General features: G+C 64.7%; 1 protein-coding gene across 1 annotated transcript in view; it reads left to right on the top strand.

Annotated features, from left to right (window-relative positions):
- The window catches only part of MAD1L1 (mitotic arrest deficient 1 like 1), a 239,278-nt gene extending 212,618 nt beyond the window's left edge, over positions 1-26,660 (top strand). Inside the window, exons 17-18 of the mRNA XM_068968152.1 lie at positions 4,043-4,233; positions 26,230-26,660. Coding sequence (XP_068824253.1) covers positions 4,043-4,233; positions 26,230-26,388 — 350 coding nt within the window. The 3' untranslated portion in view covers positions 26,389-26,660. The remainder of the gene's footprint in view (positions 1-4,042; positions 4,234-26,229) is intronic.
- Positions 26,661-26,926: the final 266 nt, after the last annotated feature.

Below are 26,926 nucleotides of genomic sequence, written 5' to 3'. Positions count from 1 at the left end.
CCGTCCCGTGACTGTGGCCTGGGCGGCATCCTGGGAAGGGCGCGGGCCCTCCCGTGACTGGCCGCGTTGCTCACGGTTGGAGCGGGTGGCGTCCTGTGGGGACACACGAGTCTCACCCCCTCCGGGGCTCCTCTTGCCTCTCTGCCCTCCGCGGGCCTCACGCTCCCGCCGTCCCGGGCCCTGCACGCTGCCTGGCGCTTAGACCGCAGCCCGTCTCGGCGGCCTGGCCTCCCGGCCGGCGACCCCTGCTGTCAGCCCCCGCCCCGCTGTCCATGCTCCTTTCCCGTGCTGTCCCAGCCCGCTGCGGGTCCAGGGGCTGCGGACGGCGGGGCGGGGCGTCTCGGAGGCCGTCGTCTGCCCTCAGGCCCCAGGCGGGCGCCGGTTTCCACACAGCTTTGTGGCCCCCTGTTCGGGTCGGTGGTCAGTCCTGCCTGTGGCCCTGGGACTCGGAGCTCGTGTGGATCCGGCTCCTGCTCCCTGCAGGTGGCGGCGTGTTCCGCGCCCGTCTGGACGGGAGGCAGGGCCTCTGCTTCCGGAGGCCTCTGTGTGGTCTCCCTGACGTCCTCTCCTGCCCGCCCTCTGAAATCTCCGTGTAGAATCCCCGCCAGCTCAGTGCCGGGCCCCGGGGTCGCTGGTTGCGTCCTGTCTTTGCTCTTTCCCGCCTGTCTTGCGTGTCTCTGAGAGGCGTCCTCTGCGATCTGAGCCCCTCCCCGCCGTCTGCGGGAGCCTGGGCCCCGCTGTGGGGCGCCGTGAGGCCCGTCTCGTTGCTGGTCTCTTATCCGTCTAGGTTGCCTTATTCTTATCTTCCATCAGAAGCTCCTGTGCATCCAGTGACTCCGGGTGTGCTTCTGTGGATGCTTTCTCTGGGTGGGTGGGGGTAGGAGGCTGGCCGGGGCCCCCCTCTGAGGCTCCTCTGCCAGACACCGGTGTGGCCCCCACCCCCTTTCCGGAAGGGCCGCTGCCCATCTGCTGGGGTTGGGGGGCTCAGCAGGGAGCTCCGCTGCCAGGCCCCCTCACTCTCCCCACCAGGCACAGAGAGAGACCTCCTCACTCCCCCACGACCAGAGAGAGACCCCCTCACTCCTCCCAGGCCAGAGAGACCCCCTCACTACCCCAGGACCAGAGAGAGACCTCCTCACTCCCCCACGACCAGAGAGAGACCCCCTCACTCTCCCCAGGACCAGAGAGAGACACCCTCACGCCCCCACCAGGCACAGAGAGAGACCTCCTTACTGCCCCCAGGACCAGAGAGAGACCCCCTCACTCTCCCCAGGACCAGAGAGAGACGCCCTCAGCCCCGCCCCCCACGAGGTGCAGAGAGCTGGCGAGGCCCTCTCTGGCTGTGCTGGTCAGCGGGCCTGCGGGGAGACCGTCTCCGCCACGGGTGTGTGTCCTGGGAGCATCTTGGGGGCGTCTCAGGAAGGGAGCATCTGAAACGGGCCTGTGGGCCTGAAGCTGGGCTCTGTCTCCTCCCGGGGAGTTGGGTCCCCTGGGGCAGGAGCGGGGTGACGCCCTCACCAGGACCCTCAGACGCCGGCTCCCCAGACTGAGCGCAGGCCGCCCGTGGGCACAGCTCAGGCCTGCTGGTGGGGTCGGGAGGAAGGCCCAGCTTGGGAGACTGCCCGAAGGCTGCAGGGAAGGAGGGCCGGGACGGCCGGGCGGGTCCTGCACCGCAGCTCAGGGCCCTCTCAGCCTCACCTGCTGCCCGGGCTGACGGGGAGGCCAGGGGCCCTGGGCAGGGCCTGGGCGTGAGGCTTTCATCCCTTGCACAGCAGAGTGGCCTGGGGGAGCTCGTTGGGGTGAGGGCCAGTTGGGGGGCAGGCAGGAGCTCAGCCTGCAAGTAAGGGCTGGGGCGGGAGCTCAGCAAGCCCGGGGGTGAGGTCTTGGGGAGTGAGGGCTGGGGCGGGAGCTCAGCGAGCGTGGCAGCCGCTGTCTGCTGGCTGCTGTCGGCCAAGAGTGGCCATCGCCAGCAGGTCGGGCCTGAGGCCGGCCTGGGCCCTGGTGGGACAGCTGTGACTGCCGCAAGCTCAGGTCCCCAGTCCCTCCAGGGGAGGCCTCTGCTCGCTCTGGGAGAGGCTGGGCCAGAGCGATGTTGTTTCCACGGAGGAAGGTCTATCTTTTATTTATTTAATCCGAGCCATTCTGTGAATTATTCATTCACATTTATGTAAGCGATTGAACTGCACGGATCGTGGGAGCAGGTTAAGACGCTGACTCTGCCCCGAATCAAAGGCGCCGCCCCCTGGGTCCTCCCTGGACTCTGCCCACTCGGCGGGCTCTGCCGCTCCCGGCCTGCCCCTGTGGACCGGGCCGCCCGGGGCCAGGTGCCCTCAGCCTGTAGGACGCTGCCCCAAGCCTACGTCCCGGCCTGGCCTTGCAGGTCCACGGCAGGTCCCCGGGCAGCAGGTGGCTCGGGTCACCCGCCTGCTTGTGGGGTCTGTCAGCGGGGGAACAGGCCGTGTCTGCACACAGTGGGTGCCCCTCACAGCCGGGCTGCGTGCGTCCGGCGTCCGAGAGCTCGTGGGCGGCGCAGCCTGTGTCACGGGTGAGACACCCGCACGAGCTCGGCTGTGAGCGCTTCCTCCAGAGCAGGCTTACCCCCCGTTAACGGCCCGTCGTCGGTGGCTCAGCTGAGGGATGAGGGGAGAATCTGGGGTCAGAGTGGCCGGCCGCCTTTCTAACTTCGGAGTCTGGTTACTAACTCGGTCGATCAAGGGCCCTGTCCCCAGGCTTGGCTCTGGAGCAAGGGTGGCCCTCAGGCCTTCAGGGCAGGAGGCCATCCCGGAGCACAGGGGCCGTGGAGAGGCCTGGCGTCAGGATCCCTGGTTTGGGGCCGGGGGCGGCAGCTGCTGGGCTGCCCCAGCGCTGCAGGCCGTGGAGATGAGACCCGGGAGGTGTGCTAGAACCCTGGCGTGTTGCGGAGTCTGTGCGGGCCCTGAGGTCCGGGGTCAGAGGGCCCCGCCTCTGACGTGGATCTGCGGTCAGTGTCCGGTCACCCGAGTCCAGCTTGTGAGGTGGCGGCCCTGCACGCACCTCGTGGCTGCGGTGGCTGCTGAGCGCGTTGGGGCCTCTCCAGTGGCTGCCACCCTCCCCCCCAGCAGCGCCCGGCCCTCTGCCCCCCTCAGTCCGCCCTAATCCTCAACACGGCTGCATCCCCAACGACCCCTGGAACCAGCGTTGGGGGAGAGGAAGGGGATCTCTCTCCCTAGAATGCAGGCTCCCTGCCCGCCTGCCCCGTCGCCTCCTCTGGAAGAGACCCTGATGACATCCGTTCATCTGAAAGCAGCCCCCCGGGGCACCGACACCTGTACCAGACGCCCTGGGTCCTGAGGGTCAGCCTGGGGCAGGGGCAGGCTGCACACTAGGCTGAGCCTGGAGGCCTGGGGTCCCGCACCCCTGGCAGCGTCGGGCCTCACAGGCGACTCGCGTGCACCATGTTTAGCCGGCTCGCTCATGATGGGGCCGAGCCAAGGTTTAACTCGCCGGACGGCACCTCAGTGGGGGGACTCGGGTAACCGCTGTGCGCGCTCCTGGCAGCTTCGCACAGCTGCTTTCTCCCCGTGCAGCCCTGTACCTGTGGGGGCGGCAGGTGGGCCCAAGGGCCCTGCCCTGAGCTGTCCAGTTAAGACAGGGCCCGGGGTGCCCTGCCCGACCCCATACCCAGGGAGCCTGCCTTCCCCCAACGTCTGGTCTCCGGGAGGCCAGCCGGGGAACCACGGGCAGCGTGATCCCAAATCTCTGGATGACCTCCACTCCTGCAGCCCCCACCCCCGTGCTTCTCAGCGGTGGCCTGGGAAGTGTTTGCCACTCCCTGGGCTGACGGGACAGACCCGGGGCTGGAGTGTGGGATGGGCATCCTCGTCTGGGCCCAGAGGAGGGCTGAGCCCGCCTGCTGCCCGGCTTGTCGTCCTCGTTGGGAGCCGCGTGTGGCCGCTTGGCCCCGGGCGTGGTGTGCGCCCCGCTCACCCCTCAGTCGATGCCTTGCTGCCCCTGAGTGTCCTCCTGAGACCCCGGGGAGCTGACTGCTTCTCCCTCCCCGCAGAGCTGAAGAAGCAGGTGGAGAGCGCAGAGCTGAAGAACCAGCGGCTGAAGGAGGTCTTCCAGACCAAGATCCAGGAGTTCCGGAAAGCGTGCTACACGCTGACGGGCTACCAGGTGGACATCACCACGGAGAACCAGTACCGGCTGACGTCCATGTACGCCGAGCAGAAGGCCGACTGCCTCATCTTCAAGGTGGGACGCAGCGCCCCCTGAGTCCCGGGCCCCTCCCTGCCCTGTCCCTCGGCGTCCACCCCCCTGGGGGGCAGGGGTGCAGGGCTCCGCGTTAGTGCCCTCTGGGGGCTGAGGAACAGGGTGAAAGTCAGGGAGGGGCCTTCACCGCAGGTGCAGCTGGACGGCAGTGGGCGGGACCAGGGAGAAAGCCCCGAACCCGAGCTGCTTCCGCAGCCGGGGCCCCGGGAGGGCTTTCGGGGCCCGACAGGTGGCTTTGGCTCCGCCTCACCCGACGGTGGGAAGTCTAAGCAGCTCAGCGCACCTCTGCCCTCTTGCTGGACCCCAGGGCGCTGAGTCAAGCAGGAGCCCCATGTCCAGCACGGTCCCCGCCTGGCGGCTCAGAGCACATGCAGAATATGGGCTGAGGGAGGGACCCAGAGAGCAGGTGGCTGGCGGGGCCCTGCTCTCCAGGTGGAGCGCCCGTCTCACTGGACTGGGACTCAGGGCCCGTCTTGCCTGGCCCCAGGGGTCAGAAGGATTCCCGGCCACCCGAGCTCCACAGAAGGGTCTCGGGGGAGATGGCGGGAGCGGAGGCTGGCCCTGCCACCTGGGACAGACACAGGCTCCCGGGGTTGCGGGTCCAGCTGAGGAATGACCACAGGTGACGGCAGCCTCCGCGGTTGACTTTGTTTTCCCAGAGGCGGTTTCTCAGGCAGCAGGGGTGCTGGAGGCAGAGTTAGAAACAGCCGTGCTGTCGCGTGTGGGGGCGCAGGTGTGCACAGGGGAGGCGGTCCTGGGCAGCCCCGGAGGAGGGGGAGCCGCCTGCCAGAGCTCTTCCCCGCCGTCTCCCCGCAGGGCCTGGCCCCGGCCCGCCCGCCCCCAGGAGTGGGCCCGGAGCCCTCAGGCGTGTCTGGAAGGTCTGTCCCGGGAGCTGGCAGCCAGGGTCCCTGTCGAGCTGTGAGGAGGGTGGGAGTTCCGGATGCCCCGCGTCACCCAGGGTCACAGCGCCCTGCTGTCTGAGACCCCAGGGGACGGGGGCCCAGCGATCGGGGGCGGTGGGGGGAGGTGGCTGCTTCTCGCTCGCCCACGCCATGTGTGCGTGTGCACCCGCCGTGTGGAGGGGCCGTGGGGGGCGGAGCTGGGCCTCTGGGCCCTGCACAAGGGGTGGCTCTGTCAGGAGGAATGAGGCAGGACTCGCCTGTTGTAACCGTGGAGTCCGTGGTTCACCCGTGTGTCGTCGGGCTCTGTGGGTTTCGACAGATGCGAGCCGCCGCGTCCTGGGCAGCCCTGTGCTCACCCCTGCCCGGCGCCCCGGTCATCGCCGGCTCTGCGGCTCTGCCTTTCCCGGAGGCAGTGGACTCACAGGCCGGCTCCCTCAGTTAGTGACCCGGCCGAGCCCCAGCTCTTCCCCTGGCTCGATGGCTGGCTCCTCTTCGCTCTGAGCCGTCTTCCCCACCTGGACAACCCACAGTTGGTTTGTTCATCACTTACTGAAGGACGTGGTCGTTCCCAGGCTTTAGCAATTACTGATAAAGCTGTTGTAAACAGGCTTAAACTTTTCTGGCCACGTGAGCGTGCACACGCAGCCTTAGCCTGCGGGCGGCGTGGGCCGGCGTGCAGCTGGGTGGCCCGGGGGCTGCGGTCTGCCGGCCAGCTCCCCTGCTCTGCACCTGCTGTGCCTTGCCCCCGCTCGGCGCGCCCAGGCCGGCCGAGCCGGCCCAGCTCAGGCGCGGCCTCTGCAGGAAGCTGGGGCCGCCCTCACCCCCTGCCCTCCCAGCCCGGCCCTGAGGCGAGTCCACCCAGGGAGCTGGTCTCGTTCTCAGCCTGGCCTCGGGCCCAGAGTGGGCAGTAGATCCCCGAGGGTCGGAAGCAGGGAGCGGAGCCGGGCGGCAGAGCCTGTGCGTGGGGCCCACTCACTGGCGCCGTGGGGATCATCCTGGGCGTCGTCCTGGGCCATCTGCTCCTTCCCATAGCCCCACGGCCCCTCGGTGTCGGCTGTGGCCCTGAGCCGGCGGTGGGTCAGCGTCTGCGGGATGGAGGTGACTCCCGAGGCATTGCTGTCGGGGAGGCGGGCGGGGACGGTGCTGGACCGCACGCCAGAGCCTCGGAGGTGTGACTGTCCCCGGTGCCCGTGGGCGGGGCACCGTCTCATGGCTCCGGGCGTGCGCTGGCGGGGCACGTGCACGTGTGGGGGGTCCCACCCGCCTTTGTCCCCTCGTGCCCAGTCAGCGCGCCTCCTGGGGGCCCACGGCCCTGCCCCTGAGAAATCCACGGAGGGCAGTGCAGTGGGACAGGTCCCTGCAGTCCCCAGGCTGTGCGGTGCCGGCGTTGGGGGGTCCCGAGCCGCCAGTCCCTGGCCAAGTGTCAGCTGGTCCTCTGGCGTCCAGAGCTTTCTCGACAGAGACCAGCAGGGCAGCCAGAGGGTGGCCACTCCTGTCCCGCCTGCCAGGCTCTCAGCTGCCCCGCGGGGCCCCGGGTGCTTGCCTACAGATGGAGGGGCCTGGTCCTCACCGACCGGACGCCCTGCCCACTCACGGCCTGTCCAGCAGGGTCCACCCCAGGGCGCTCATTGTCAGGGGTCAGAGACTCAGGCTGAGGCCCCCGTGGCCCCATGCACATCCCGGAGGGGCTGGTGTGCAGGCGCCCCCGGGGGTGGGCATGCGACCCCAGCTGCCCGCTGCGTCCTGGGAAAGCGGCTAGGATGAGCAGAGGGCATTTGCGGCCCCCCCGCCCTACCCCAACCTCGTGCGGGCAGCAGGCCCCTCACCACCCTGGCTCCCAGGCCCACTGTGCCCTGGCGCAGGCGTTCCATCCGCTGGACACAGGCCAGCAGCCTGCTGCATTCGTGGGGGTGGGAGCGTGGAGAGGGCAGCCTCCGTGGAGGCAGGAGGGCCAGGAAGCGCCCCCAACCCCGGGAGTCCTCTGCCCACCGCCTCTGCCTCCCTGGAGAGAGCCTCCCGAGCCAGGGCTGGGGCTAGGGAAGCATGGACCACGCTGCAGCCAGGCTGTGGGCGGCTCCGAGCTGGAGCCAGCAGGCTCTGCTGGGAAGCCAGTGACAGCATTTGGCTGGGGACAGGGGCAGGGCTCAGAGGGGCCCCCTCAGCACATGCTGATCTGGGCCAGGCCGTGATCTGGGGCTCCTCACCCAAGCATGCCTGCCTGCGCCGGGCCTCGGGGTCAAGCTGGGACGCAGAGGCCCTCCCCACGCCTGTCTCTGCACGGCAGGGTGCTGGGGTACAGCCTGGGGTCAGCGAGAGCAGAGGCCTGAGGCAGTGAGGACTCGGAGCCGCGGGAGGCCCGGCCCTGGCCACTCTGTCCCCTAGATCTTTGGACCTGGCGACAGTTTGTAGTTGAACACAGTTCGTCCGCGATGGGGCCAAGGAGCAGGCATGTGAGGTGCAGGTGGGGGTGACTCTGGGCACCCTGAGGCCAGTGGACAGCTAGTGACTGCCTCAAACAAGAGCCCCTCGGCAGCTTTGGGGGCCCACCCAAGAACGCCCCCAACCCCACCCCACAGAGCCAGCAGGCCCTTGTCCTTGAAGGCCATCCCCAGGGGGCTTTGCCCTGAGCTCGTGTGCCAACCCCCGCCCCGCCTACCCTTCCCTGCAGGCCCAAGCCCTCGCTGCCCCCAGCCTCACCCAGCGCTTGGCTCAGGGCCCTCATACCCTCCTCCCGGCCCGGCACAGGCGTCCTAGCCTGGTCACGGGGCATCGGTTCGGGTGCCATCGGCCTGGGAAGGGCCCACCAGAGGACCCCGGGGCTGGTGCCGTCCACTGCTGGGCTGGGTGCGGTCCCAAGGCCTAGCGGGTCACCCAAGTGCCCTCATCCAGCTCATGCAGCCAACACTCCCGGCGCAGGACCGCCTGCTCTCCCCGGGGACCCGGGCCTCCCCCCGAGCCGATGCCGCAGGACTGAGTGGGAGCGCTCATCTGGGGGCCGTCCTGGGCGGATGCCGAATCCCTCGCGTCGCCAGTCCTGATTAGCTGTGCAAACCTCATTAGTTCACATCAAATTTTGTGGAAGGTGCTCCTCCGGGGGCCGCGTGAGCAGCCTCTGCTCTCCCAGGAACAGCCCCCCTCGGCTCCCAGCCCCACCCGCCTGGGCGCCGCGGTCTGTCTGCCCCTCCTCCAAGGTGCTGCTGCTGTGAAGAATATTAAAGCAGTTTTTCCAGGAGATGGAAGGGAGCACGGGGGTCCCTGCATGGCCTGGCGTCCAGCGTGGTTCCCTCGGAGCTGGGGCTGGGCTAGGCTCTGGTGTCTGTCACGGGGGCACGGCCGTGGCACAGGCCTGGCAGAGCCCCTCGGGGAGCTGGAGTCTTGGGGGCCGCTGGGCAGGCTGGGCGCTCTGACGGTGACCCTGCGGCGGGGCACCCTCGCTGTCAGTTCCCTGCCCCACGCGTGCCGGGCCCAGGGTGGGGGCCGAGAGGAGCTACACCCCGTCCTGCCCCTCAGCCCCGCCTGTCACAGCCCTGCTCTCCGGCTTCCCTGAGACCCACTGGCCGCCCATCCCTCCAGCCTCAAGGCAGAGGGGGGGCCCTGCCATCACCCGCCGGGCCCCCTGGCCTGGGTCCTGGGGGCTGCCCTCCTGTACATGGCCCCTGTGTGGCTCACAGCTGCGCCCCTTCAGGAAGGGGCCTGTGAGTGCAGTGCCCAAGCGCTCCTGCGCCCCTGGAGACGGGTGGAGACCCCCGGCAGGGCCGCAGGGCAGGGCCCCGGCTCAGCCTCCATCCTCAGGGCCTGGCGGGCCCCAGGGCTGGACAAGCTAGGTGACTGGGCCAGGGTGCAGGGCCCGTTGAAGCCCGCCCCATCTGCACGCAGTCTTGTAGCTTTTACTCATCTGGGAACCAGAACCCCGGGGTCTGGGGGGTCAGGAGCCTGGGGGTTGCTGGTCTCACGGGCAGGGGCCCGGCATGCGCCCGGCTTCCCACAGCCAGCCTGGGTTTTCCCCTTACATGGGGGAGGTGGCTTGCTTTCGGGTCAGAAATCCTCAGGTCAGGACAGACGTTCAGAGGCGCAGGGTCAGCGCGTGTCTGGGGCAGGCTTGGGGCTGAGGAGGGAGCTGTAGGGAGCGGGGTGCTCCCAGGACAGTGCTCCGCTGCCGACTCCCAGCGGTGACGGTGCTGGGTTCCCTCAGGCGTTGCCAGGGGCAGCTCCTGCCCCGCTGCCTTCTTCCCGTGGTGGGGGGGGGGTGCTTCTTTGGGGCTGGCCTGGCCGTGCCGGCTGACTCCCCCAGCACCCTCCCACCAGCGGCGGGCTCGGCCCCCAACCAGCCGCAGGCTTGCCGCCCCCGCCCCCGCCCCCGCCCCCGCCCCCCACCAGCCGCGGGCTCACACCCACCCCCGCCCCCCCGCCAGGTGCAGGCGCGGCGCTGCTGTCCTGTGAGAGCTGAGCTCGTCTTCGTGGTTCCCCTACGGCAGGCAGCGTTTGCTCTCACGTTGCACTGGGGATGCAAAGCTTCTTCCAAGCTGAGCCTACTTAAGTTGATGACGATAGTTGATTTAAAGAAAAACATCAAGTAAATGACGGACCTGGCCGGCGGCATGCGCGGACAGCTGCCGCTCAGAGACCCGCTGAGCGCCTGCTCACTGGCCGCTCCCCCGGCCCGCAGCAGCCCCGACTCCTCACCACACGGAGGGTTCCCAGGGAGCTCCCAGCTCACGGGGCCCGACACAGGCAGCTTCTGACCCGGGGCCGCAGGCTCCCCGCCTCCCTCCCCCGCCTCAGCTGAGACGAGGCCCTGATGCCAGCCTGCAGGGTCTGGCACGCATGGGCCCTGGCCCCTGCCGTTAACGGCGGAGCTCCTGCAGCGGTTTACCCGACTCTCAGCCTGACCCCGTGGTGAGGAAAATCAAGCTGAAATTAAATCAAATTTCAAATGTTAAGCTAACCAATTAAAAAAGCAATCACATAGAAACACGCGTTTTTCAGAACACCATTGTTTACTCTGCCCTGATTAATCTGTGCAAGAAGGAGGTCTGGGCTGTGGGGCAGCGAGCCCAGCGCTGCCACCGTCCCTGTGACCTGTCCCTGGCGCAGGGCGAGGATGGAGCCCAGACCCGCGGGTCCTGGCCCCCACCTGTGCCTCTGGCCAGGAGTCCAGGAGGGTGCCGAGCGCCCCTCTGGCCGGGCACCAGCGTCCTGGGGCGAGACGTCCCTGGGCCCAGCCCCCCAGCGAGGCCCGGCCTGGCTGTTGCCCTGGGGGCGTCGTCTGCTGCCGTGCTCCCCTCTGGCACGCCTCCTGCTCGGCCTCCCCCCTCCTCTCCTCGCCCGGGGTGCCTGGCCCATCCTGCACTTGGCGTCAGCACCAGAGCCCATGTTCATGTAGCACAGGCTGTGTCCACGGGTCCGGGGCTGGTAAGGAGTGAGACGCTGCAGCCGGTGCTGCCCAACGCTGTCTGACTCAGTGCCATCCATCACCCCTGATATTTCTCACAGAGCCGGAACAGGTAACTCTAAAACTTACATGGAACCACAGAAGACCCAGAATTGCCAAAGCAATCCTGAGCAAAAAGAACGAAGCTGGAGGCATGACCCTCCCAGACTTCAGACAGTGCTGCCAAGCTGCAGTCATCAAAACAGCATGGTACTGGCACAAAAACAGGCGCGTGGGTCTGTGAGGCAGGCCAGAGAGCCCAGCAGCAGACCCTCACACCCACAGCCGGTTAAGCCACGAGCAGAAAGGCGAGAATACGCAATGGAGAAAAGATCATTCCTTCAGCAAGTGGTACTGGGAAAGTTGAACAGCCGCATGGAAACCAGTGAAGTCACAACATACCTTCTCGCCATACACGAAAATAAACGCAAAATGGCTTAAAGACCTAAATATAGAACAGGACACCATCAAACTCGGAACTCCTGGGAGAGAAGACAGGCAAGACGTTCTCTGGCATAACTGACAGCGGTGTGTTCTTACATCAGCCTCCGAAGGTAATAGAAGTAAAAACAAAAATAAATAAGTGGGACCTAATCAAACTTAAAAGCTTCCTCACAGTAATGGAAGCCATGAACAGCGAAACAGCCTACAGACTGGGAGAAAGCATTTGCGAACGACGTCATCGACAAGGGCTTCCTTTCCAAAGCACGCAAACAGCTCACACGACACAGTAACAAGAAAGCAAGCAACCCCATCAAAACCGGACAGAAGGCCTGAGGAGACTTTCTCCAGGGAAGACGCTCGGATGGCCCAGAGGCACGGGAGAGACGATCAGTGTCTTAGAGAAACGCAGATCAGGGCTGCAAGGAGGCGTCGCCTCACGCGGGCCAGAATCCTCCCATCAGAAAGCCCACAGGTAACGTGCAGCGGGGAGGGTGTGGGGACAAGGGGGCCCTCCTGCCCCGTCGGCAGGAGCATGAGCTGGTGCAGCCGCTGCGGCCAGCGCTCTGGAGATTCCTCAGAAAACCGAAGATGGAGCCACGCTGTGACCCTCCAGCCACCCAGCAGGGCCTGTATCCAGACAGAGCTGTACGTCACGAGGCTTCCCTGGTGGCTAAGTGGTGAGGAACCTGCCTGCCTGCGCGGGAGACGCAGGCTCGACCCCTGATCCGGGAGAGAAGAGCGGTGGCCAGCCCAGCAGCCCGGCCCTGACGGGGTCCCGCCGGTGCCAGGGGTGGGTCTCCCCTCGCCCCTACCCTACCTGCCCAGGCGGGGCAGCTGCCCTGGCCTCTCGGGGGATGGGGGCTGGTGACATTGCTGATGGGGCTTCCCTCGGGTGAGCTGCCCCCCAGCAGTGCCAGCCGTCTCCCAGGAGGACGTGACGCCCTCCAGGACGGGCGGGGGCCAGGGTCCGGGTCCCTCCAGGGTCCTGTGGGCTGTCGTCAGGTGGGGGTTCCTCTATGTCTCCGCCCCTCCATGTCTGCTAAGGGACTAGGGTTGCCCCTGGTCTGCCCTGTGAGCATGGGGGCCTGTGGGCAGCTGTGGGCGGGGCACAAGGTGTGCCCCGAAGGTTGAGAGCCGGCTCGTGGGGCCCAAGGCCACAGAGGAGCTCGGGCGTCAGGACCGGGAGACGCAGAGGCCGTGCAGGAGCAGAGGCGGCGCAGAGCCGCCCGCTCAGTGACGAGGGCCTCAGTGGGCACGTGGATGGATGTGCTTGGTGCTTGGGGAGTGAGCTGGTAATTACACTTCACCGTGAGGGCCATCAATCGTGGCCCTCGCCAGAGCGCCCCCGCGGGAGGTGGGGAGGCTGTTTGTTACCTGGTGACTCACAGGAGCGGCTCAGCCAGCTCCAAGCAGACCTTTCCCGGGGCTGGACGCAGGCTCCAGGGCGGCCCCCCACCTGCCTTCCCCTGCCACCTGCCCAGCCCCCCAACCTGCCCGGCCGCATGGTGCCTGGGAGGCCAGCAGGAGGGCTGTACAGAGGTCCCTGGACGGTAGGGCGCCTGGGGATTGCAGAGGATGAAGGGGGCTTGCTTGGTTCAGCCTGAAGGAGGTTGCAGGGGACGGGAGGCACTGAGCCCCCCAGCCCCACTGAGCTCCTGCCGCACTCCCCCTACCAGATGGTGGGGGAGCCCCCCAGAGGGGCTGACTCCAGTGAGTGTCCATCCAGTGGGTCCTGGCCATGGTAAGGCCCTGGCCCCCAGGCCTCCCCTCCCTCTATCCACAGGGGCGCCCACGCCTGGACCGAGAGGCCCGCCTGCACCTGGGGGTGCTCCTTCTGGGCGGCTGGGGCCCCTGGGCTCGGAGCCCCCACCCTGGTTCCCACCTGCGGATGCCAGGCCAGGAGGGGCGCCTGAGCAGCAGGGAGCCCCACCGTGGACGCCGGGTGATTCAGTGACATGATTACTCCTAACGCAGCACCTCACAGAGCTGCTTATTAGATTTCCCCCTTTCCTTCCAAACGCTGCTTGGAAATAAACACCTGGGGCTGTTATACTTTGTCCCCCTCCGTTTAATTAACTTTTAAATCACATGATGTCACCGGACTGCCCTCAGGTGCTGGCTCTCGGCCGGGCTTGGGGACTGTGAGCCGCCCAACATGCCCGCCCTGGTGAGGCCCCTGCCCCTCTCAGGTGGGATTTGGGCTCCTCGCTGTGGCCTGAGGCCCCGGCTCTGCTGTGGTGGCCACGTGCCCCTCGCCTCTGCCCGGCACCCTGGAAACCCGAGGCGGCGTCGCAGCCCCAGGAGCTTTGGCCCGAGAGCGAGGCCCAGGGAAGCCGCTCAGACTGCCGAACCTGAGCCGTGTTCAGACAGAGGCCCGGCCAGGCTACTCGGGAGAGGAGACTCCCCCTCACAGTCGTGCCCTGCCGGGAGACTGAGCAGTGTTTTCCTAAGCCGGTGGCCGTCCTTCCTGGAGGGAAGGGCAGCAGGGTGTGGGACCCCGTCTCCCCGCGCGGAACCGGCCTGCACGCTCTCCTGCTACCAGAGTGCAGAAGGGCCAGCAACCCCTCCCAGGCCTCCCCTCGTGCGCCCTCCCAGCCCTGGTGGACCCGAGCCCCAGGAGCCCTTTCAGCCGTGAGTAGGCTGCGGGGAAGGCAGTGTGGACGGGAACACTCTGCCTCGCGGGAGCGGTGGGCGTCAGAGCGCTGACTGATTCCCCGGAGTCACGTCGGCTCAGGGAGGCCTAAGCGGGGGCGCTCAAGCCTTCCTGCAGGACCAGCTCTGCAGGGTCGCACTGAACCGCTGTGCACCCTCCGGGCTCACCGAGCTTGGCCTCTGCCCGCCGCCCGTGCCCGGCTCTCTGTCCCAAGGCTGCAGCGCATGGAGTCCTGGGTCCCGTGTCCTGACACAAAGCTGGTGCTTACTCGGCAGAAAAGGCCGGCGAAGTTGGGAACAATCTGTGGTCTTCCAACTCCCCAAAGAGAGTAATTTCCTCTCCCCGGACAGATGCGAACGTGAGGAGCCTTTGCAAAAACCATTTCTGAAATTAAATCACGGGAAGGTACGTGCAAGAAGTGAGGAGATTATCTGTATTCCATTCTTGGGGCCAAAGAGCAAATTCAGCTGCAGGATGTGTTTGGAAATTTCTTTTTTAAATGAACGTGGTCAATGCCAACACAGCGCTGTCAGCAGGATGAGAAAAGCCCTGAAGCGCGCCTGGAAGCCGAGTGTAGCCGCGCGCAGGCTGAGGTGCTGATGGAACAGAAAATGCACGCACACGTTGTGCACACGCAGACTGCATCCCCGGGCGTCTGTGCGGAGAGAGAAGCCCTTCCTCCCTTTTGCTCCCACTGTCGGCAGTGGTCGGGGGGCGCCCGAGGGCGAACGCCGGAGCACAGGCAGCATCTCCCACCGGGCCGGCCAGGGGCTGGGGGGCCGGGACCCTTTGCTTCCACGCCACCGATCCGGGTCGTCACTGGCTGGCACTCATCCTACGCCCGACGCCCCGTGGGTCCTAGCACTGGGCAGATGCCCCGGGTGACTCATCAGACGGGCGCCCTCGGGGTGGGCTTCCCTTGGTGACGTCTGCGTCATCCATCCTGGCAGCGAGGCGCCGTCCAGCCAGAGCAAAGGACGGCCCCGCCCCAGCTGTGCTCAGGCCAGCGGGGCGGCAGTGCCTGGACAGGGCATGGTGCGGAGCTCGGGGGGCCCCGGGCCCTGACTTGTGCCAGGGAAGGCGGCTCACAGGGTGGGGGCTTCTCCACGGGAGGTGAATCCTGACCAAACCCACGGCCTTGGAAACGAGTCTCGGCCCGGTCTCCACCCCCACCTTTGGCTTTGACTCTGTAGCAGAAAAGCCCAGTAGGAACCGTGCACTTCAACAATGAGATGTTTTAATTGCATCTTAAAATAGAATTGCAATAAAGAACCTTAAACTGTGACTAACCAATTGTATTTAAGGGAGTCCCAGCACGGTCAGAGGCGGGCAGACTAATGAAGCCGGCCCACTCCCCGGGTCCAGCTCCGTCCCGCCGGGTGGGCACTGCCCGGGTTGGAAACAAGAGGGGAGGGCTGGACCCTGTTGGGTTGATTTATCGTCTGTCAGAGAGCCTCTGGGTTCTACCAGGAAGAGAGGAGGCCACCTCCCCGTCAGGACACGGGGAGAGGACCGGCTGTACAGGGGTGTGGGGAGCCGGCCCTGGGTGCAGTGGGTCTAGGCGGTCACTGGAGCTCCTGCGTGCTCCTGAGGAGTGAGCAGGTCCCCCTTGCAGCCACCCTGCCCCCTGGGGGTTCCAGGGGGCCCCGTCGACTCCAGAAGCCCCGATCGGCCAGCCGGTGACGTCTTACTCCAGCCCCCGCCCTGCAGCCCGTCCTCCAGCCTGGGGCTCAGACACACTGGTCCCGGCCCCCCAGTCTGCTTCCATCCTGAGAGGAGGACAGCGCTGGCCACTCCTCGTAACCCTCACACCCCCTGCCCTGCCCTCCCGGCCCCTGACTCCGCTGCTCTGCAGGGGCACCCGGGGAGGAAGGGTCAGCTCTGCAGCTGCACGCACCAGTGCCTGGCACGTGTCCGACTGAGGACTGGCCGAGGGGCCGAGTGGGCATGGGAGCCCCGAGGAGGGGGCCAGCCTGTCCTGGGGGCACCGGGCACCCCACGGGTTTGGACCCTCGGGATCCTTGGGGAAGCATCCACTTCCGGCTCCTTTCCCACTTCAAGGACATGCGATCTAGCTCCAGAATGGACAGCAGGGCCAGACCCTGAGCAGGGAAGCCTGCAGCGGCACCCTGGACGGACCACCTCCGGCCTCTGGGCTGAAGGCTCGGGGCCGCGGGGCCCGCAGCCACGTGGAAGCCCAGCGCTCAGGTGGGAAGGGCGGGGGGTAAAGTCTGTTGCCACTTCCTCCCTCGTTTAATTACCAGCGTGTCAGTTGCAGAGTTGAAATGGAGCTTAAAAAGCCTTTGTGAGTAATTAGTGTCAAAAACACAAGATCTACAAAGCCATAAACTCACAGCTTGGTGATGTTACCAAGTACTAATTAAAAAGGAAGAGAGAAAGTTCTGTCTGGAGATCAGATCCTCATCCCTGCCAGAGATGGAAAACAAGGCCGGTGCAGCCGGTCTGGTGCGGGCTGAGGGGTGGTCGGCTCCGGCCCGCGCACATGGGCTCGGCGGGGCCTCCGGACGTCACCCGTGTACCTGTGGTTCTCCCAGCACCGGCCGAGCAGGCTTCCTAGGCTGGTCACCTGTTCCAAACATGGAGGCCTCGTCCTGCAGTGGGCGTGCCCTCGCAGTCAGGCCCGGTCCCACCGCCCGCGTCCAGCGGTAGCGGCGGAGGAGGCAGCTCGGGTGAGAGGAGAGAGCCCTCTCCTCCCGTCCACGATGCTCTGTTGATGGAGGGAGACTGTGGCTGCTGGGTCATCGTGTCGGATGTTTGTGCCGGACACGCTTGTACAGCCCGGCGTGAAAACAGGAGCGTGTCGCACAAGTGTCAGGGTCCACGTAGGGGCAGCAAGGAGGCTCCTGGCGTGTCTGCATCAGGACTGCAGGGTGTGTATGTGTGTGTGAGAGAGAGCATGTATGTTTGTATACAAGAGATTGTATGTATAAGTATTGTGTGTGTGTGCAAGAGTGTGTGAGAGTGTGCTAGAGTGAGTGCGGGAGAGTGTGTGTATACGAGAGTGCAAAAGTGTGTGTGTATGTGTGTGTATGTACAAGAGAGTGAGCGTCTGTGTGTGCGTGGGACGGGCAGGCAGCTGGGAGGAGCGGGGTCAGGAGAGGCCGAGGGGCCGTGGTGGTGAGCCAGCCCCTCTTTGCTCTGCCATCTTCAAGGCTCGGTCTTGGCCTCAGTTTTGTTCTTCTGCAGAGTTTGGGGGGTTCTGGTTCTCGGCATTTCCATATTCATTTTAGACCCAGCTCGTGGACCTCTCCAGGGGAAGCCTGCTGAGGTGCAGTTAGGACCGCACTGCAGCTGGGGTCCCCGGGGGAGAACTGCCCCGCAGCCGTGTCGCTCACACCTTCAGCCCGAGAGCGGCCTCTCTGCTCTGTCTTCCCGTGTCCAGGACACAGCCTCCTATCTTCCTGTCGGGTTTATCTCTAAGTGTTTCGTGTTCTGATGCTGTTATAAACTGGGTTTTACTTTTAATTTCGCTTTGTAGCAACCCACTCCAGTATTCTTGCCTGGAGAATCCCATGGAGGAGGAGGCTGATGGGCTACAGTCCACGGGGTCGCAAAGAGTCGGACACGACTGAGCGACTTCACTTCACTTTGTTGCTAGTATGCACAGATAGTTCGTTTTTATAAAAGGGACCTTGTATTTTGCAGCCTTGCTGAACTCACGTATGAGCTCTAGTAGCCTTTTTCCCTGTTGTGTGGTGTATCCTGCAGAGACGGTGGTGGGGTCTGTGAGCAGAGCCGGCTGCTTCTGCCTCCAGGCTGGAGGGGCTCGTCTCTTTTTCCCGCCTTGTGTCCCTGGCCGGGCCCCCCACAGCATCGTTGAGTAGGAGCGGGAGCGGGAGCTTTCCTGTCCCACACTCACCCTGAAGGGACGCGTTCAGCTGGAGCCGCTGAGTGCAGCGTCAGCTGTGGGGCAGCTGGAGATGCCCATTATCAGGCTGAGGACGGGCCGGCCTGGTCTCGTCCACAGAGGAATGTTTTTGAGGAACCCGTGTTGGGTGTGGTCAGATGCTTTCTCTGCATCTATTGAGATATCGTGGTTTTCTTTCTTTACTTTGTTAATACGTTGAGTTACTCTTTATAGTGTTAAACCAGCCTTGCATTCCCGGCAGAGCGGTGTGGTGCGTGAACTCAGCCCTGTCCGACCCCATGGACCGCAGCCCCCAGGCTCCTCTGTCTGTGGGATTTCCCAGGCAAGAGTACTGGAGTGAGTTGCCATTTCCTTCTCCAGGGGATCTTCCCGACCCCGGGATCGAACCCGGGTCTTCTGCGTCTCCTGCTTGGCAGGTGGGTTCTTCGTCGTCTGAGCCCCCTGGGAAGGCCTCCTGAGGTAGACTTGTGTTACCCTTAGTCCCTGTGTTAGCGGACGTGCACTGCTTCCGGCTTTGCTCAGAATTTCTGCGTCTGTGCTCCGGAGGATTATCAGACTATGCTTTCTCCTTCGCGCTGCCGTCATCCGACCGTGGTGTTCTGGTGACAGCTGACTCAGAGGGTGAGCTGGAGAGCATTTCTCCTCTTCCATTTCTGTAAACACTCTATGTAGAGCTGGTATAGTGTGTTCCTTAAATATTTGGTAGAATTTAGCAGGAGAGCCCGGAGAAGGCCATGGCACCCCACTCCAGTCCTCTTGCCTGGAAAACCCCATGGATGGAGGAGCCTGGGGGGCTGCAGTCCATGGGGTCGCTAGGAGTCGGACACGACTGAGCGACTTCACTTTCACTTTTCACTTTTGTGCATTGGAGAAGGACATGGCAACCCACTCCAGTACTCTCGCCTGGAGAACCCCAGGGACGGGGTAGCCTGGTGGGCTGCCGTCTATGAGGTCGCACAGAGTCGGACATGACTGAAGCGACTTAGCAGCAGCAGCAGAGCCATCCCGCCTTGGAGACTTCCATGTGAGAAGGCTTTCACTGCGCTCTCATTTCCTTGAGAAGAGGCAGGACTGCTCGGGTTATCGCCTTCCTTTGTGGTGAGCTTTGGTCGTTTGGTGTCTTTCAGAAAACTGTCCATTTGATGTCAGTTGTATTTATTGGCAAAAAGTTGTTTATAATGTTTTCTTACCGTCCTTTTGAAAATCTGCAGAGTTCCCGGTGCTGTCATCTCGCCTGTTCGTGGTGCTATTAATAGCAGTTTGTGTTTTCTTTTGTTCCTGATTCGTCTGACCAGTTTATCGACTTTATTAATGTTCTGAAAAAGTCACTTTGGATTTCGTTTTTTTCTAATGCTTTTTCTACTTCGCTGATCTCTGCTTTGATCTTTTTTCCCTTTCTTCTGCTTACTTTGTGTCGACTTTGCCCTTTTTAATTATTTTTTTAAAAAATGTTTTCTTGGCTGTGCCCCACGACTTGCAGGATCTTAGTTCCCCAACCAGGAATCAAACGCTTGCCCCCTGCAGTGGAAGTGTGGAGTCTTGTCCGCTGAACTCCCTGTGAAGCTAAAGCCTCTGTTTGACTCCGTGCTCTTTTCTCATGTAGGCGCTTGGTGCTACACATCTTCCCCTAAGGCTCGCTTTACCAGCACTCTACAAATTCTGATCCCTCATTTTTAAATTTGCTTAAATCTGTGTTAGGGTCCAGAATGCTGTCTAAGTGCGTAATACTTAGGATATTGCATTCCGCAGGGATGCTGCGCGTGTGTGAGGCGGGTTTTGGTAGGCTCGCCAGAGCCTCTGAACCTGCGCTCGTTTCCTGCCCCCTCTCCTGTCAGTGGATAGAGGTGTTAGGGTTGTCTGTCCCTCCTTGCGTTTCTGGTGGCTTTTATTTCACGTGTAAATGAATGCTTTTATTGTTTTCAAATGGCCATTTTCCTCGGTAATACTCTTTGCTCTGGAATCTGCTCTGTTTGGTATTAACGCGGTCACTCCAGCTTTCAGCTTCTGCTAGGGTGGAGTATCTTTTTCCTCATTCTTCTGTGGGTTGCATCGGATGCAAATGCCTGGAGGCGGGGTCACTAGGAGCCTTTCAGAAGCCACGCTGCGCTCGAGCGGGCCTCTCCAGCGGCGCGGTCGTGTGGCGCGTCCCTGAAGGGCACCGCGGCCCGCTCACGCGTGTGCTTTTCTTTCCATTCTGACCAGTCTCTGTTGCTACATTTGCAAGTTCACTGGACTTTTTTCCACAACGTCCAGTCTGCCGTTAACCCCCCCGGGACACTCGTCCCAAGCGCGGTAGATTCACCCGCGGAAGCCCAGTGTGTACCTTTTGTGTCACCAGCTTTCTGAACACGTGGAATGCGTTGCGACAGCTGCCTCTGCGACACCTGCTGATTCTAGCGTCAGTGTCGGTTCCGGATGAGTTTCCGTCGACTGCTTTTCCTCTTCACTGTGAATCACATTCTTCTGGGTTTTGCACAGCCTGTCATCTTTGATGGGTGGTGAATTTCCCCCTGGTGGGGGCTGGGTGTTTTTGTCTTCCTGAAACTGCTCCCGCCCAGGCTTTGCTCAGAAGCACTGTTCAGTTCAGTTCAGTCGCTCAGTTGTGTCCGACTCTTTGCGACCCCATCAATCGCAGCACGCCAGGCCTCCCTGTTCATCACCATCTCCTGGAGTTCACTCAGACTCACGTCCATTGAGTCAGTGAGGCCATCCAGCCATCTCATCCTCTGTCGCCCCCTTCTCCTCCTGCCCCCAATCCCTCCCAGCATCAGAGTCTTTTCCAATGAGTCAACTGTTCGCATGAGGTGGCCAAAGTACTGGAGTTTCAGCTTCAGCATCATTCCTTCCAAAGAAATCCCAGGGTTGATCTCCTTTAGAATAGACTGGTTGGATCTCCTTGTAGTCCAAGGGACTCTCAAGAGTCTTCTCCAACACCACAGTTCAAAAGCATCAATTCTTCAGTGCTCAGCCTTCTTCACAGTCCAATTCTCACATCCATACATGACCACAGGAAAAACCATAGCCTTGACTAGCCGGACCTTTGTTGGCAAAGTCAAGTCTCTGCTTTTCAATATGCTGTCTAGGTTGGTCATAAGCTTACTTGGAAACAGTCTTTCAGGTCTTAGTTAAGATGTGTGAGCCAGGGATGGCCCTGGTAAACCAGTGGTTGAGGCTCCATGCTTCCACCGCAGGGCATGTGGGTTCAGTCAGGGGAATTAAGACCCTGCATGCCAAGTGGCGCAGCAGAAAAAGCCTTCTGAGTGGGACCAGAGCAGCGGGTGGTCAAGGGTGACTGCTGGCCCTGAGGGGAGCCCGCCCTGTGCCCTGTGGCGCTTTCCTGGCGTGGCCGGGGGGCGGGCGGGACCCGGCGGTGTGAGCTGCTGTGGTGGTGATGTTTGCTCTGAACCACTGTGGGGACTTTTCCCGCTCTCGGGCGCTTTCCTGCTTGTGTGCTGATCAGCTCTCTGCGAGGTGCTCAGGGACAGTCTGCTCGGTCCTGCTTCCAGCCGTGGCTCCCGTCTCAGGCACGCTGCCCTACACCCTCTGGTCTCCCCGGCTCTCAGCTGACCCTCCGCTCAGAGTGTCCCCCTGTGCCCAGAAAGCGTCTCGGGAGGATGGGGCTGTCCTGGGCTCCCCTCCCGTCTCCTGGGGCCGCCCCCTCGCCCCCTCACCTCCCAGGACCTACAAGCGTCGTTGCTTTTCTGTGTCCCATCTTTCCGGTTGTTTCAGGCTGGCAAGCAGTCTCCCTCTTTCTCCCAGAGCTGAGTGTTTGGACAGGTGTTAGCATCTGAGCCCACCCGCAACCCTCCCCTAAAACAGGGAAGTCCAGCTCAGAGCAGTGAAGCGTGGAGCCCGCCATCACGCAGCGCCTAGCAGAGCGGCCCGCGTGGACCCCAGCTCCCGCCTCTCCGTCGGGGCCGTCCCCCAAGCACCCTGCCCCTCAGACGGCCCCGCGGGCTCCTCAGCCACTCTCAGGCTGTCTGAACAGGGAGGCGAGGAGGGGCAGGCCTCCCGGATGAGGGCTGCGGGGGCAGGCGGTCCAGCCCACTTGACGGCAGAGACGGAGGGACCCAGACTCTCCCGGAGCCTGGGGGCCGGGCCTCCAGAGTCCTCTCTGCCCGTTGAGAGCAGGGGAAGGACAGGGTCAGCCCTGCGGTGCCTGCCCTACTCGCCTCTGCCCGCCTGCCCCCCTTACCCGCCTCTGCCCCCAACCACGGGCCTCTGCCGCTGGGACCAGGAGGCGGCCTGGGCGCCCGCCTGTGCCGGGCGGGGCTCCTGGATGTGACCTCCCAGGGCCTTGCCGCCCCGTGTGCACCCTCCCGCTCGTGAGGCTTCAGGAACAGCTGCGCGTGGATCTAAAACGGAGCAGCTGAGAGATGGAGGGCTGCATAAATAGAATAATAATAGTAATTGTGGGTTTGAGATCGGTCTGCAACTGTTGGGGTGCCTGGCCTTGCCCCCCCAACAATCGCTCTTGGGAAAGGTCACCCTCGCCGGGGACGGTGAATTCCAGTAACGCTGGTGTAATCAGCACATGCAGTGTTCAGATGCTTTTCAGCACAATTAAGCGGGATAATTGGGTGAGCTATTTTCCGCGTGCTGGGCACGCTTCCTCGCCAGCTTCCGTTCGTTCCCTGGAACTTGGTGCCGGGACAGTGCGCTCAGCTCCTGGCCAAGCTGTCCTGACCCACTTGCCTCCACGGCCTCTCTGTTCATGCATAGCAGCGTCTGCCTGGGGCTCCCAGGGGGCTCCGGGGCCCAGACATGCGGCCAGCCCCCAGGTGCCCCGGTCCAGGCAGCCACGCCCGGTGGCCTCGCGGGGTTGACAGCATTTCCTGCTGACAAGGGAGGGCGCCGGGCCTCGGGGATGGCGAGGCGGTGCCCGCAGGCCCTCGGAGGGCTGGGGAGTCTGTGTGGGCCTCAGGCCTTTGCTCCAAGGCAAGGGGAGAGCAGCGGGCGTGGACGGGGGTGGGGGCGCTCCACACCCCCAGGTTCTCGGGGAGCCCGGGGGCTGTGTGCGCGTCTCTTCCCACGGAGCACTCGTGGGCAGGGGGTCATCCCGGGAGGCGCCCCCCGCCACGGTGGAGGGCGGCTCAGATCTGGGGGGAGCAGCCAGGTGTCGCCAGCCCGGTCCCCCCCACCCCCCCGGTCCCCAGCCGCGCTCACAGCAGCCCCGGAGGCTGACGGTGGTCACAGGGCCCCAGGGCAGGCTGTCCGGCGAGGCCTGGCCCCGGATGCCCTGTCCCCATCGCAGGCCCTACCTGGCCCGGGCCTGGGGGCTGGTGACACGGACGTCAGCACGTGTCTGCATTAGGGATGGGGTATGTGTGTGTGTGTGTCTGTGTGTTTGCGTGTTCTCTGAGCTGTCGGCTCTCGTGGATATAATTTAGGTATTGTTTTTTCTGATCACAAATATAATGTGTAGTCACAGTAAAAAACCTTGGAGAATGCAGGAAACCGTGGTGAACCACCTTTCACCCTGGCCCCATGAGCGGCCGGCTGGCATCCCTGCTCTGCCGCCCCTTCTAACAGCCTCTTCCTCGCTGTCAGTGGGAGTGCCGCGCAGGCGTGGAAGCGGGGGGATCCTGGGGCAGGGCCCTGGCGGTGCAGCCACCCCAGATCAGCCTGGGAGCACGTGAAAGCACCTGGAGCGTGTGAGATCCTGGCTGGAGCCCTGGCTCTGTTCTGCAGACAGGAGCGTCTGAAAGCCTGACCCCAGCAGAGAACCGTGTCCGCGGCGGCCGTCACCTTGAAGGGCGGGCAGCGGGCTGGGCCTGGGGCGGGCCACCCCCGGACCGACTGACCTGTCCCAAGGTCCCCGGGCCCCGAGGGCACGTGGGAGTCCCGACATCCCCGAGCACAGAGGGCACATGGATATCGCGATGTCCCCGGGCACAGAGGGAGCACCTGGTGGCTGGGCGAGCGGCCCCACGTGGCCCCACTGTGGACGCCGCGAGACACGTCTGCACGTGAAGGGCAGTCAGGAGCCCACAGCCCGCCGGGGCCTGGGGAGGCACCTGGAGGAGCCCCAGTTCAGTCAGAGCGGAGGGGCTGCCCCGGGGGCTGGGAGACGGGGGCCAGGCTGGGAAGAGGGACGGCGGGGTCTGCCCCTGCCCCTGGCCAGGCAGAGGCAGCTGCCCTTCCGCCCTCCACCCACCCCCAGCCTGCGCTGGGCCCACAGCCACAGGAGAACCACCCTCCGACATTTAGGGGAGAGTCGGAGTCGAGAGCAGAAAGCAGAAATGAAAGGATTTTCTCGGTAAAGATCAGAGTGGTTTCCCGTATTTTTGTGTAAAAACAGTCTGTGTGAGCTCTGACAGGGCTAAGTGGCCAGCAGAACAGGGCCGGCCGCCCGGCGGGGCCACGTGGCGGGAGGAGGTGCCCGCGGCCGAGTCAGCACTCAGGGGACTAGGGGGGGCGTCCACGGGCAGCGAGGGCAGGGGGCACGGCCTCTGCGGGGGATGAGAGCTAGTTCTGGGAGCCCCTGCCCTGTGGTGCCCAGTGTTTAGAGGGAAGCCTGTCCGCGTCGGCAACGGACGCTCCGAGAGGACCTGAGCTGCACGGGCAACCAGGCGCTCAAGGGGGCGCAGGCGGGGCCTGCACAGCGGAGGCCAAGGCGGCGCAGGCCCACGTGGGCCTTCGGGGACCCTGGGGCCCCAGGGAGGGTGGGGCGTCTCAGGAGGAGCTGGCACTGCCCAGGCCATTCTCCTGCTCCGCACGCCTCGCCGTGGCGGCTCCTGCGGAGCGCTCCCCGCGAGCCACGCGTGTCACTGTGCACAGAGCGCCTCTCGCTCCTCCCGCGTCTGGATCGGGTCCGTCCGTGGCCGCAGCGTGGGCCTGTTTGCTTGTCGATGGCCGTCCGTGTCTTGCTGTCGTGCTGAACGCTGCTGCCGTGGACCCTTCCAAGCCAGCTCCCGTGTGGACGTGCTCTCACTTCTCTCGGGCACGTGCCCAGGAGTGGCGTCGTGGGTCGCAGGGTTCTCTCCTGAGGAACCGCCGGGCGGTCAGCACAGCGTCCGGTGAGGAGGGGGTGGCCGAGGGGCCGCGGAGCAGGGCCTCCCTCACCCACCACCCTCGGGCCGGCCGCACCGAGGCCGCCCTCCTTGCGGCCTGGGTTAGACGGTCCTCGCAGGCCTGGGGCAGGTCTCACAAGGGCTTCACTTGCATTTCCCTGAAGACGGACGGCGCTGTGGCCGTTGGTCTGTGTTCTGAGGGAGCGTCGGTTCAGACCTTTCCGCTACTTTCCCATTGGGTCACTTGTCTTTTTCTCGTTGGTTGGAAGAGTCGCAGGTGTGTGCTGCACGTGGTCCTGTAACAGATGCCTGGCCTGGGCGGGGGCGTGTTGCAGGGTCTCCACGGCTAGGAGGAGTGCACGTGGGCCCCAGGCAGCTTCCTAGTGGCCGTCACAGGACTGGTGGGGTGGGCGCCCACAGACCGAGGCAGAGCTGGGGTTCGGCTGGCAGGCGGATTTGGGGTCAGAAGGAGCTGCCTTGGAAGGAGGGGTCTCTAGAGGGGTACATGTCACCAGGGTATCCCAGCCTAGGATTCTCCAGATGGAGTGGCATCCGGCAGCCTCTGGGCAGGGCTGGAGCTGACTGGGTCAGGTGGGCTGGCTAGGCAGGTGGCCGCTCCGCTGGCGGGAGGAACAGGGCTTCAGGCCACAGGATCCTGTCTGGTCCTTGATGGCCTCTGCCCAGGCCTGCGCCCCCAGCTCTCCCAGTCCCCAGCAGGCAGCCTCCACCTGCCCCTGGGTGCTGCCCACGGGAAGGCGTGGTCACGTGAGCCCTGCCCGAGTGTTCAGGCACCTTTGGGCCTCCATCCACCCCCAGTAGCCGAGCACCCGGGCTTGGCTCTGCTCAGACCTGCCTGGTGACCCCAGCTAGCCCCGAGACGTCTCCGAGCTCACACGTGAGGGGCTGACCGGCTAGTCCGGGGGGCCCTGCCCTGTGGCACCCAGTGTTTAGAGGGGGCCCGTCTTCCTTCCTGGCACTTCCGCAACTTCAGCTGACGTTAATATAGAGAAGCGTGGGAGGAATCAGCCTTGGGTTCTCCAGGACGCCTGGCCCCCACCTGCCGCCTGCAGGAAGCCCTCCAGGAGGGGGTGGCCCCCAGCATACCCTCAGCTGGGGGCCCCTCCACTCCTGCCTGAAGCCTCACAGCCAGAAAGGACAGGATCTGAGCCTGGACGGTTGGGCGGGTGGGCACCAGAGGCGGCCCTGCAGAGACCCCGCCCTTGCCGTGCGGCCGGCCCGAGGGCGGTGGGTGAGGGAGGCCCTTGCTCCAAGGCCCCTCGGCTGTCCCCTCCTCACCGGGCACAGCCCGTGAGTGAGACCTGCCTCAGACTGTGTGTGGCCAGCACGGGGCCCTCACGCCCGGCTCCGAGTGTTCTCACGAGGGCGGGGGCTGAGAGTGGGGGTGCCGGGTGGGCTGATCTCGGGGAGCTGGCGAGCTGGAATCCACACGCCCGTCTGCTTCTGGACGCTAGAGAAAGGGTGAGACCCTGCCTGTGAGGCCTGAGGCTCAGCCTTGCCGGCGGGGACGCGCCTGGACGTGGGCAATGGTCAGGCTGCCTGTCCGCGTCTGGGCCTGGGGCCTTGCCGGGGCGGGGGGGGGATCTGCCCGGGCCCGCACCTCCTGACGCGTCTCCATGCCCCCGCAGGCCGCGGGCCCCTCGGGCGCCAGGATGCAGCTGCTGGAGACGGCGTTCTCGCGGACGGTGCCGGGGCTCATCGAGCTGCACCTGCTACAGCAGGACAGCATCCCTGCCTTCCTCAGCGCCTTGACCCTCGACCTCTTCAGCCGCCAGACGCTGGCCTAGCCCCCGGCCCCCCGCCTCGGAGTGGGGGGTGGGCAGCCGGCAGGCCCCACCCACCGCTGCCCGGCCCCCCAGGCCTGGCCCAGCCTCTGCCCCGATGGGGCCTCGAGCCTCCCAGCCTGGTGGGGACTCCTGAGCATCACCCTGCACCCCGCCGGCCGCCCCGCCCGAGCTCAGGGCCCAGGGGCGCACCTCTGGCCGGGTTAGGGGTGGTTAAGCCACTCGGGGTGGCCCCCTCCCCAAGCCCTGAGCCCACGTCCGCTCTGCAGGCCAGGCCCACCTTCTCGCCCCCCGTCCTGCAGTGCAGGTGGCGGGGGGGCCGTTCCGTGGCCAGCTCCCCGCCCCTCCCCACGGTGCCCTCTCACCGCAGCCTGCTCCAGCCCGGCCTGGCCGGCGAGCCTGGGCGCCTGCGAAGTCCCAGCTCTCTTGAAATAAAGGTCCCCTCAGCACCCCAGCTGTGTGTGCATCTGAACCCCAGGGCTGGGGCCCTCTGCCCTATGGGCCAGCCCGTGACCACAGACTCACCTCGGGCACGGGGCAC

Source organism: Capricornis sumatraensis, chromosome 3, assembly GCF_032405125.1.
Source record: "Capricornis sumatraensis isolate serow.1 chromosome 3, serow.2, whole genome shotgun sequence".
In the NCBI taxonomy this organism is placed as follows: domain Eukaryota; kingdom Metazoa; phylum Chordata; class Mammalia; order Artiodactyla; family Bovidae; genus Capricornis; species Capricornis sumatraensis.
This window is presented reverse-complemented; position numbering and strand designations above follow the sequence as displayed.